We start from the raw sequence: 12516 nt of genomic DNA, 5'->3' as shown, positions 1-12516 counted from the left end.
ATCTCCAGTGGAATTTTACACAAAGATAGCTATCCTAATATTGAGACAAGAACAATAAAACTTTTGTACAAAGCCTATCTATGGCAAGTCATCTAAGATTTGTGTTCTTTTAGTCTCTTAGAAGCACTGAGGCATCAGAGGGGCTTATGGTTGTCCTACTTTTTTCATACTGACATGTTTGTATCAACAAATAATCATGTGCTTGTGGTGTTAACCTCACTTGTACAGCTCTAACAGCTCACAAGCAGGATACATACTACAACATGCATCTCAGTGTTACTGTCCCTGCAGTGCCACTACTGTTGCAACTCGTTAGGGGAAGTGGATTCTCTGGTGGTTTTATGGCTCCCATTTAATGCAATGTTTTTGAAACAGACTAGGAATCACTGAAATAGACAACAGACAAAGAAAGTGAATGACACCCCTCAGGCATGAGAGGCAAAAGTAAAAGTGCACGCCTGGGTTACGATGCCATGACTGAGAGTGCAGTTGGAGGGCAGACAGCACAAATGAACCAAGTTGGCTGAAAGGCAGACAGGAAGCAAAACAGTTTAGGAAATGCTGCCTTATTTACAAATACTCCCACTAGGCGATGAGATATTCATGGGCAAGCAAAGGAAAACAGCAATTTTTACCATAATATTCAGTGACTGGGCTTTTTTTTTTTTTTCATTTATTTCACATCATAGAAGTATCTTATAAAGACTGAAAACAAGGATAGGTGCCATCCTTCTCTTCTATACAAATGTTGGCACAGAGTCTAGAGCAGCAAGACTCCTTGTGATGGACCAAGTCCAAAAGCACAGCGATAAAAAAAATTAAAATTGTTTCTTTTGAAAAAGAGTCATCAGAACTACTGTTACCAGAGACTGCAATTCAAAGTAATGCAGTTCTTTACTATCATAGCTTTCAAAGCTAAACCTCTCCAAAAGCTTTCATAAGTCCTAATATATTGCATGAAATTATTGAATAAACTGCATCAAATTTTTCAAAGCACACATCTTTAAGGTTGTGCTCTTAACAGCCTCCCTGTACTTAAAATTGAACTTGTTTTTGTATAAATAGTTGTATGAAATGCGTGCAGATAACCTGAACAGAACATTACAACATTTTTCACAGCAATGGAGGAGAATGTATAAAAGGTTTTCCTGCCAATTGCATTAGACCAAATGAAGTTGAGGGAGTCTACCCACAGACTACAGCAGTTGCTTATCACATAAACAACCTGACAACTCCTCACTGCTCTCACTTTGTGTATCTGTACTTTCTTTCTAAATCCCCATTCTCAAATTAAAAGAAAAACAGGTCAGGAGTAAAAGGCTGTCAGAAGTTAAATTAAAAAATACGAGTAAGTTCTAAGCACAAAATATTTTTGAAAATCAAAAAAAACAATCACATAATCAGAACTTTTTAACTCCTGAAAGACTCATGGAATGAATACACGCCGCGCGCGCGCACACACAGAGCGTGATCTATTCCAACGCATCTCTAATACACAATGATTCACCACGCCATTTTTCTGGCCACGTAATGCTTTACATCTTTACTAGAAAGCAACAGATCAGGAAAACATCATCCACATCAGCTTACTATCTAAATCCCTCCACTGACCCCCTTTTCATCAGCTGCCTCACAACCAAGATTTTTTTTTCTGCTTTTGAGGTTCTACAGAAGTGCTTCTGCCTGTGTTTATCACCCCACCCTCACTTACCATTTTTCCACTTTTCCCGCAGCAGTCTAAATTTGCTTCTAGGTGGTTCCTTACACATGGAACTCTTTCTGAGCTGGTCCCCAAGGTCACTATTTTCTGGGCACTCAAATCCTTCCTGAAGGCCCACTCCTACAGTGACACCTACAAAAAATCAGTTATCTAATACCTGCTAGATAGAAACTAAATGGGGATGCTCTGTGTCTTAAAAAAAAAAAAAAAAAAAAAACAACAAAACATTATCAAAACTTTAAATATTCAGATATTGCATATAGAGTTTGCTCGCATAATGTAGCTATCACACACGCACACTCCTTTTCATCTTTGCCTTTGAAGCAGAAAAACAATTTCAACAGTAATAGTGCTTTCTTTACATTCTTCAATACCCAATACAGGGTGGGTACTACCAGAAACAAATAATTACCAGTACTCCTCAGCTATCTGTAATTCCTGTGGAATATATGGACTTTGAATGATTTCCCATACAAAACAAAAACCCACAAAGTATATAAACAGATACAATCCATTTCAAAGCCAATTAATAGTGTATTCCATTTTTAAAGTTTCATATGCTATAACTGCCCCTCAAAATCCCGTATAACTTGGCAGTTTGAAAATTTTTTCCTTCCCTCCTTTCTTTTTCCTTAGGTCCCCCCAATAATTTTCCTCCTTATTTCACTTCCACATGAAACACATAAAAGCAAAAATAAAGTCCACAGCTATAATTTCCTGATTTCTGGAGCTGACACATAAGACACAAAGTGATTAAGTGAAATCAGTACTTTTCATTTTCTCCCATGTATCTCTAACTGGTTATTGTTTTTACTCTTCAATTCTCAATTGTCTCTAACTGCCTCCAAATGTCTCTTCAATTCCTGGAATTGTCTTCCCATTTCTTAAAAATATTCAGAGTGAAACAAGATGAAAATTGTATCATCTATCAACTCCTGGAAAAGGCACCAGGAAAATTAAAAGGGAAACATCTCTGTAAAAAAGAAAACCGAGGTATACAACAACTAATACAGCATCACTTGCAAAAAGTACAAACAGATTCGGAAAAAGAATTCTAACCATACACCTCTACTAGCATACCTATTTCCTGTACACAAGCAAAGAACATACTAACCCAGGGAAAAGCAACCACCATGTGACATACCACAACTATACTTTTAAATGTAAGTTTGAGGTAACTGCCTGTTTCTAAATACTTCAAGCTGTAAACACTGAAATGCTACCAAAGATAAGAAAAATCCATATTTAGAATAATCCTGACCATTGTTTCATTGCATTAAGAAGTGTAATCCAACAGATTACCTTTAATATCTGTTTTGCTGAATAGCTTATCTTTCCTTTTATTCTATGTCCACTGTATCATTTTGTTTAAAAGCAATGGACTGGTAAAGACCTAAACACCTTTTCAAAAGCTGAAAGTATACAAATGTATAGGCATTTCCACCCCAAGCCTCGCACATTTATGGATTTCACAAAACCTAAGCAGTAATGCTCACTAAGCTCACCACCAAGCGATTGCACAGAGTTGCTACAGAGGTGGCCACGATCCATCCACTGCTGCTGCGACAATCCACATCACACACGGGTGGTGGGATACAAAAACAGCCATAATGCTTTTATGAGGGTAACTCAACACAACTCAAGCCTTGACACCCTTTTTCCACCACCTCACAGGCTGACAACAAAGTCTCCTCACAGACAGGCTTTCTCAGCAGCCGGGGTGAAACACAGAGCAAGGCCGCTTGGGGAAGCATTTGCGGGCGCCTCGTAGAAACGCAGGCCTGTTATCTCAGCAGATTTCCTAGGAGGGCTTTGAGAAAGGCTTTCTGGTAGAGGACCAGATGTCTCTGGAGGCGAGGGTGTCCTAACCCCGGGCACGGGGCTCCCCGGCAGCAGCAGCACCGCCGCCGTGGCCAGCTCCACCGCGGCAGCCCCCGGACAGCGGCGCCCACCCGCTGCTGCCACCGCCGGCCCCCGGAGCACCGGGCGCTCCGCGGCTCGCTCGCTTCTGTAGGAATGGCAGACGAGGTGACATGAGCGAGTGCTATGTATCATGTACTTGATGGCAAAAACCGGGATGGGAGTTAATAAATGCTTAGAGCCATACCTCAGCTTTTATCTACTAACATACAGTACAAGATCTACCTGCGAAAAATTATTACATCTGTTAAAGTACCAGAAAGCTAACAAATACAGTTGCAGTCACCTGTGCAACTTTAACTTGTCCACTTCTGTATAGACATGACACATTTTAATGCCACATTTTTCTCTACCCTCCCTCACACAGCATCAAGAAAGGACAGTGCCCTTAGGAACGACCCAGCAGCATGCTGCAACGCAGGCTGGTCTGCTTCTGACAGAAGTCGGAAAGTGCCAGAGAACAGACACAAGAGAAATTTTTCATGCTGTTATGCCCCTTACCCATCCTTCCCCAGGCTACTCCTTAAAATCCTATTAATCAATCAAATCTTTTCCCCTAAATGCCAAGCAACAGTCATTTCCCAACCTCTGCTCCTTCTACAGCCTTCTCTGAATTGGTACTACTGCTCCCTGGGCTGACACTCAGGACATGCATCTATTAGAAAAGAACCACGTACAGATTTTGGCAGCTAAGAAATCTGGAGGAAACTTATTTCTGTTCCCTCCCTCCCCCCTTTTTTTTTGTCACTGAAGTCCTATATTGTGCTATAAGTCCTATTCTTTTTTTTTTTTTTTAATCAAACTAGACAGTTAATACCAGCTACATTTCCGATTTTGTAGATGGTCAGCTAGCCACCTTACATAGGGAAGGTGAACCATGCAGAAGGCTGAGTTCTCACAGCTCTGGGGGAAGAAGGAACAGTGCTTTGAACACATATACTCCAAGTGTCAGTTTTTGAGGGGGGGCGGGGGAAGTGGGCAGCAGTGCTGTCTTCTGAGAGCAGGCAGAGCTCATTGGCATGGTCAGCCTTGTTCCCCAAGAACTTATAAAGCCACACAGCCAGGCCAAAGCCACGTTTAGCCCACTACCTCATCTCTGACGCTGGACGGCAGCAGATACGTGTACAAAAGCATGAGCATGAGGCAAGGATTTCCCAGCAGGCTCTCAGCTATATGCAAGGAAAGATAAGTCTGATTCAAAGATGATTTTTTTCACATTTAATAATCTTAAGCAGAGTTTTCTTCCAAGAATATGTGATCACTTTTGGAATCCCTGGCAGATGTTAGTATCCAAAACATCTACAACACAGAATTGCTTAACCACATGTCATGCAAGATACTTCTTGTTAGCTCTGAGGATGTCACCTGCTCATTCTACCCCATACCTTCATACTGAAATACTTCTACACTGGAGTATTTCTTGTATTTTCACCATTCATCTCCTTATCACTCAACATTCCTATCACCTATGTTGTAAAAATATGTTAGTATTTGGGGAGCCTTTGTGATTACCACAGGAAAACCTGTAAGTAAATTAATAATCCTGTACTCAGAGCAGGATTAGAGTAACACTCATGTTAGAATGAGGCACTGACCCACTTTTAACAATAAATAGGACTACATAGTTAATTAGTCAATGAGCATTATCTGCTCTGTGCACTGAATGAGGCTGGGGTCCAGTGAGGAAGGAAGAAGAGAAGACAGCATCCAACAACTAAAAACCACCAAATACTTCTGAATTAAGGAAGACAGTCAGTAAGACTGTACAGTCAGGTGATTTTTGGTAACTCCCAATTTCATGTTCATAACCTCAGAGCTTTATTATTTAATGCAACTTTGTGTATTACTTCCTACATCCATAGAAATAATTCTTTCATTCCATCCACTTGGAAATCCCACTATCAGCACCATGGCTCATCAGCAAGGTAAGGATTTTGCATACTAGCTTGTCAGTACCTACACAGATCAACTCCAGATTTTGAACAACTATTTTCCTTACAGCTACACACCAAAGCAAGGAAGCTTAAATATGAAACTGGGCCCGCTCCCTGGCTCTTCAATTCCTCTCTCCTCACCTTTTTTCCCTAGATAGTCTCCTTCCTTTCAGATTTTCTTCTACCAGTCCAAGCTTTTGCCTCCTATAACTTCAAGTGAGGTGCCTTTCCCAGCAGGTAATCACTGGTAGCAATGGAATGGGTTTGTCCATTCTTGGTGCCCTCACTCTTCACAATGGGTATGACTGCATATAGCTCTATGTAGTTTTACACCTCTAATACATTCAATAGAAGCAAGTTCTTCAAATTTAACTGCTCAGCAGTATCAGCCTCTGAGCACAAGCAAATTCTGAGGTTTTTTGGGTTTGGGGTGGTTTTTTTCTTAGGTTTCAGTCTTGGGCAAATTTTGGAACTCCTTTTTACAAGAACAGCCTTCATATACCAGATTTTACCCCCAAGCCAAATTATGCACCCTCTCCCCAAGCCTGAATCCCCTAGTTGAACAGATTTTGGTGATTTCCTTTTGCATAGGGAAAAAGCGTATTTCATGCCTAACTGTGTCCAAAAGAAAAATGATCAAAGATCAACTTATTGCTGCTGAATCTCTCCAGGATATTTCTACCTGTTAAAAAAAAAGTAAAAGGCAAGAAAGACTTTAGCTTCAACACCTGAAGTTTGACAGAATGATCAAAATCTGAAAATAGTGTCTTTTAACAGGAAGCATTAAGCAATTTTATATTATAGGCTCCTCCTGGAACAGTAGACATGACAGTGCTGTGTTAATGTAGACACTGACAAGCTACCAACTACAGAGATAATACTGCTCAGTGGCACAAGCTCACCACACCTGGCAAAACAGCAGTTGCAGGTTCCTGAAACACGTCTTAAGCACTAAAAACCTACATACAGGATGTTCAGCATGGCTGCATCCTAATTTCAGAAAAAATATGGTTGTGAGCATTTAGTAGTCAAGTAATTTAATGTAAACAAATGCCAGGTTTATGACAGAGATCAATAACGCAACCAAGCTCAATATACTCATACGAAGGGACATGACGCTCCTGAAAGAGCACATTTTCCTAGCTGCCAAGTGCTGCTTTACCTACAAAAAGAATTATTATTAAAATCAGCTTACTGCAAACACCATCCAACTACTGCACCGCACGGTAGGAAGATGCATACATAACCAAGCAGGAGCAGCAATGCTGCTCTGCACGGCGTACAGGCAACCTGAACTTTCAGCATTTGAGAAGGGGCTGCATAGGAAAGCTGAAGGGGGGGGGGGGGGGGGGGGGGAAGGGTTAGAAGCAATTTCTGCTCACAGTAGCAGATAAGGGAGATGCACACAATACTTTATAAAACTATTTTATATATTTTTAATGTAGCATTTCAGCCGGAGCACTTAAAACTTTTAAGAGCTGAAACTCGGCATATGTTGCTTGGAAGACCCCATGCAAGGGTCCTGCTCGAAAAAGCCCTGCCTCCCTGACTCGGGGCACCGGGGTGCAGCGAGCCGGCACCCAGCCCAGCGCTCAAGCGACCGAGAGCTGCTGCCCCCTCCCAGCCGTCCCGGGCGCCCCCTCCCACGCACACACACACCTGCCCGCTCCTGCCCCTCAGCACCGGCCGGGTCCCTTCACCGCGCCCCAGGGCGGCCGGTACAACCACGTCCCGCCCGCCGCGGACCGCCGCGACGCCCAGCCCCGGCGGCAAGGCAGCGGGCCGGGAGGGCGACCCGGGGACCCCCGCCGCCACCATTGCTGTTGTTATTTGTTTCCGGTAGCACCACAGCGTGTCGGGGAGCAGGAACAACGCGCCGCCCGCCCCCCCCCCCCCCCCGCCGCCCCCCCCCCCTCGGCAGCGCCCCCGCCCCACCCCACCCCCGGGCCGCCCCGCCGCACTCACTCGCCAGCCGCGGGCCATCCAGCCCCCCGCCGCCGCCGCCTCCCGCCCCCAGCTCGGCTTTCTTAGGCCCCACCGCCGCCGACGACGGGCCCGGGCTAGCCCCGTGCGGCGGGTAGCCAGGCCCGCCGGCGGCGGCAGCGGCCGGGGGGATGCCGAGCGGGAGCCCGCCGAGGGGGGCAGCGGGCCCCGGGCCGGCGGGGGCGGCGCCCGGCTCCTCATGCAGGAACTGGCACTCCTCGCCGTAGAAGCAGGTCTTGTCCTTGGCGTAGTAACGGCAGAACTTCAGCTTCACGGCGCCGCCGCCACAGCCGGCCCCCGCCCCGCCGGCCGCCGGCCCCGCCACGCCGACCCCCGCCGCCGGCGGCGGCGGCCCCACCACCGGCGACGGCGACGAGCAGGGCAGGCCGCTGCTGTTCATGGCAACCGCCCCGCCGCCGCCGCCGGGGTCGGCACCATGGGGAAGGAGGGCGGGAGGGAGGGGGCGGGGAGGGGGAAGGGGCGCGGGAACCGCCGTCACCCCGGGCTCCGACTCCGGAAGGGGGAGGAGGGGGCGACTCCGCGCCTCTTAAAGGGGCCGCGCGGCCCGCGGCGGGGGCGGCGGCGCCTCCTCAGTGGTCCCGGCGCTCGGGGTTGTTTATGCCATTTTCCTCTTCCTGAGCGGCCGCACGGGCGCGCCTGCGTCGGCGCGGGGTATGCTGGGTAGCGCCGCTGGGCCGGGGCCGGGGCCGGGGCCGGGGCCCGGGCTCGGGCTGAGGAGGGGACGCCGGCCGCGGCTGGCGGGAGCTGTCGGAAGAGCGGCGGGCGTGAGGCGCGAAGCCTCCGGCGGCCGAGAGCGGTGTCTGGCGGGGCGAGGGAGGCGGGGGGCCGGCGGGGAGCGGGCCGGCTGTCCAGCCGCCTCGGCCGGGTTGGGGCGGGCGTTAACCGTCCCGCGCGGCGCCAGGCGGCCCTCGGGCCACCGCGCTCGGCCGGCCTTAATGCCCGTTTCGACGGGACAAACGGCGGGCGCGGGTGACCGCCGCAAGGCAGAGCTCGTGCCCGGGGCCGCTCGGCTCCCGTGGCGTCTGTCAGGCCGGTTCTCCTGCCTTTTCCCCATGGCGGGGCGGAGGGCAGAGTACCGGCGGTCCAAGCCGAATCGTAACCGTTATTCCTCCCCCCCGAAAGCCCGGTACTTTCCTGCTGAAACAGGCGGCAGACCGGTCGCTTTCCCCTGCCTGCTGGGAATGCAGCCTGAGGGGTTCTCCCTCTCCAGGAGCGAATTGGTGGGCTGGCTGTTTTTAAGGGGGATATTTGAAGTGCTTTGCCCTAAGCGGGGAGGATTTTGTTACGTGGGTTTTCAGTGCCATTTACAAAGCTACTCAATGTGGGTTTTTAAAAATTTTTTCCTCGATCAAATTGTTGGCATAGCTTGTGATGCAATCACTGAAATAACGAGTAGATGGTGGCAAAACCATCATATGTTAAAGTGCACTTGACATTATTTTGGTAGGAAAAACATTTACTGTAGAATTAAGAATACTTTTTGTCTGTCATAGTCTTATGTCTTATTAAAAATGAAAAGAAAATCAGGGCCTGCCTCCAAGATGCTTTGACAGTTTGTGCAAGAAGGAATTTGAAAAATAACGAGTGAGCTTTTAAATGTCAGATTGGAACAAACTAAAAGTCTGTCTTCCTCCGATAAAGTCTTTAAAGACTTTAAGAAGTAAGCATATCTTAAGCTGAAGTCTCAAGATCACCATTTTTGTAGTCAGAAGTGCAGCTTCTCCAAGCTTATGAACCAGCAGAGGAAAAAAAGGTGGTTGCTCTGCAAAAAAAAAGTTGGACAGAAAACTAGAGAAGGGCAAAGCTACAAAAGTCGGGACCTAGTTCTAGCCTGGTATCCTGAAAATATCTGAAAATTATATTCTGGTATCATCTATTTGTCATTTCCCCAACAATTTTCAGCCTTTTGCTTCCTTTCAACTGTATGGCAAAGAGCTCACAGATTCTGTGTTCCTGCAGGCTTGGGAAAGTAGGCAAAAAGGCAGAAAGACCCTCTCAGTTTCTGAGTAGGAGCTCAGACAAACCACAGGAGATTCCACACGGAGGAGGCTCCTTGTAAACACCTCAACCATGGGAAATGTTTCAGTCCCAGCTTGCACCTTCTCAGACAACCAAAATCGGTTTGCCTCAGTACACGGATCAGGGGTGGCCCCAGCTGCTTTAGCTGAGGTGCCCACAGTGCTACCTAGAGCCCCCTGGCATTAGTGTTATGCCTCTAAGGAGTGAAACCAAGGGCTTCCTAGCACTGTGAGCTGTTGCGGCTACATGCAGGTGCCCACAGCTGCTGTAGTGGGAAAAGGGGGAGCCTGGGAGTACGTTGTTTTCTCTTGCTTTATCCTACTCATCAGTGTCCTGGAAAGATGCCAGCACAGGGCAGAGATCTCAGACAGATGGGGCCTTTGGATTGTATAGGTTCATAGAGGGGAATGAAAGAAGATGTTGTGTTGAGGTAATGCCAGGTGTGGGGAGAGAGAGGAACCCACTGTCACCTTCTGCTGAAGTCGGGTTATCAGCAATCTATTACCCTTTATTACAGGTATGATGTCCCCTGGAAAAACATCCCTTCCCTCCAAAAAGGTCAGGCTGAGTGGACAAGTTATATGTGCATGTGAGGAGGTTGGAAGGGGCCGCAGAAAGGTGTTAGTAAAGGGGGAGGAAAAATCTCAGCTTTCACCCAGAGCTTTTCCAAGCTCTGTGGATCTTTTATCCAGAGCTTTAGTACTGTGGATTTAATAGTATCAAGTTATCTTACAAGAGATTTCATGATACACATAGGGTAATACTTTTTCTGGGTAAACTGGTTGAACATGAATTCTTCCAAGCAAAGACTTCAATTGCATAGCCACTCCCATCACTGAAGTGTATTCTAACCTGTGTTTTCAACCTTGTGAATCTGCTTTTCCCACAGCTCTTTTGCTGATCCATGCATATGTCTAATATTACATATACACAGTGAGGTTAGGAACAAGGACACATATGGGCTTGTGTATACACGACCCGCATTTTTTCTGTCTGCATGCTGTAGCTTGGGTTGCAAACATTCCCAGTGGATGTGGAAAGAATGAGATAGTGGACTGGGCAGTAGCATGTGATCCTGCCAGCCAGAGTGCCCAGATAGCAAGGAGACGTGCGGTATGGTACAAAAGGTGTTTGTGTTCTCCTACACCAAAGTTGGTTTAAGTGCTGTACCTGAGCCACCGAGCATCAAACCGGCTTGGAAACATCCCTCGTCTTTTCTACGTTCTCTTGGCCAGCAGAGCAGAGCCAACAATGGGAAAAGGCTCAAGATGGTACGAGCCTCTTTTTATGGCTCTGGCAAGTTCTCACCTCTCCTGCGTCTTCCTTTCTTTTAACTATACATAATGACTTGGCCTGAAGACTGACCTGCAGCTATTGAATGTCCATATGGGAGCCTGACACCTTCTCATTAATCATTACCATGTGGTCCCCTCCAGAATTTTATTTTTATTGCTTGTTCCTGCTTGTCAACCAGAGCACTGAAGAATCCTGCCTGCCATTCACTATCTGCTTGAACTTCCTCTGCTGCCTCATGCAGTGCATGGAGGTTTATTGGGCATTCCTGCAGAGCAGTGATTGATGATGTTGTTGTTTGTTTCACAAAACTAGGTCCCCTGTTAATTGAAGCTGGCACCTATATGGAGAGCGGTGCTGTTCCTGTCCTGGGCACATACCCAGATTTACTTTGCATGAGATCCAGGGAACAAGACGGAGGAGAAACAGATAGATACCCCTGGGTCTTGTCCCACTTTGTAGTTAAGTCATAACTGTGGTAGGTTTTTCAACACAGAAATGGGGAGATACCCCACATGCATGCATGCAGCCATAGCCAAGTGACAGTTTTTATGAGCTTTGACAGAAGGGCAGAACCAAACATTCAGAGATGAAAAATAAGGGGTGGGGGGGTGGAGGGGGGTGGAGAAAAAAGGAAATCCTTGGGAAGGAAAGCCCTGCCAAGAGCTCTTTTCTCTAGCCACATCAGGTCGCAAGTGCCAAATAGCTCTCCCCTAACATTCAAATCAGTGTTGAGAAAGCCATGTCTGCTATCAAGAGTGACAGTTTCTCTTTGTGTTGACCCAAAATTAACATGTTTAGTAAATCATGTGAAAACAGATCCTGAAATGCAGGCTGTCATCAGATAATGCAAATGAATAACAATACTTCTTGAGGGATAGAGTTATTGTAGCTGTGATTTATTTTTTTTAAGGTATAGGCAAGACAAGTTTTGTAGGTAGGAATCTTGTTAAACAAACCAAGTAGTTGGAAAAAGTAATGCCTGAACACTGTTTTTTTCAACGGTACTAGTTGGTCTATTAAAAGATATTATCTCTACTTACAAAACTGGCCTTTCTTAATATTATTGAAGCAGATGAAGGGAAATACTTCTAAAAGAGTTTTCTCATAGTCTGAATTCAACCTTTAAAGTCTATCATTATAGTGTATCATTAAGAAAAAGAAGTTCGCAAGATTTACAAAAATACAAGCATGAACAGAGTTCACAGTAGCATTACACAAGAATTTAGCATTTGTTCATTTATTTTTTGAAGGAAGAATAATAAAGCCTGATAGTTCAGGATACACACAAACTGCTGTCTGAAGTCTAAGGGAAATTACCACTCTTCAGGAGATTATTCCACAACATTAGGGTTTTTTTAATCTTCCTTTGAAGTGTTTGAGACTTACTAATTATGGCAATCAGAACTGCTACTCGGTCAGGACTGAATGGACCAACCTGCTGTGGCAATACCCATGGGTCCCTAACTGGGTGGTTGTCTTTACTAGCAGTATCAGGAAGAAACCAAATGTTGCTCCTAACCAGACTCCCATTCACATGCGAAAAAAGAAATTCATTACAACTCGGTGAAGTTTTGAATTCAAATCAAGCAGCAAGTCAGGAGTTGACCCTGAAGTGCTCCTGTT

The 12516-nt window shown here is 46.3% G+C and overlaps 1 protein-coding gene across 8 annotated transcripts in view; it reads right to left on the bottom strand.

Moving 5' to 3' along the window:
- PAN3 (poly(A) specific ribonuclease subunit PAN3) overlaps nt 1-11465 on the bottom strand; it is an 85269-nt gene extending 73804 nt beyond the window's left edge. For 2 of the 8 annotated variants that reach the window (XM_080376399.1, XM_080376403.1), the window contains exons 1-2: nt 7540-8683; nt 1712-1852 (exon numbers count right to left, since the gene is read on the bottom strand). In XM_080376399.1, coding sequence (XP_080232525.1) covers nt 1712-1852; nt 7540-7957 — 559 coding nt within the window. In that variant the 5' untranslated portion in view covers nt 7958-8683. Of the gene's footprint in view, nt 1-1711; nt 1853-7539 lie in introns of all 8 variants that reach the window. The other 6 variants (XM_080376405.1, XM_080376404.1, XM_080376398.1 and 3 more) reach the window with 6 other exon arrangements.
- Between the last annotated feature and the right edge of the window lie 1051 nt (nt 11466-12516).

The sequence above is a fragment of the Falco punctatus genome (assembly GCF_963210335.1).
Source record: "Falco punctatus genome assembly, chromosome: 2".
NCBI lineage: Eukaryota > Metazoa > Chordata > Aves > Falconiformes > Falconidae > Falco > Falco punctatus.
The sequence above is the reverse complement of the archived record's forward strand: the minus strand, read 5'-3'. Positions and strand labels throughout refer to the sequence as shown.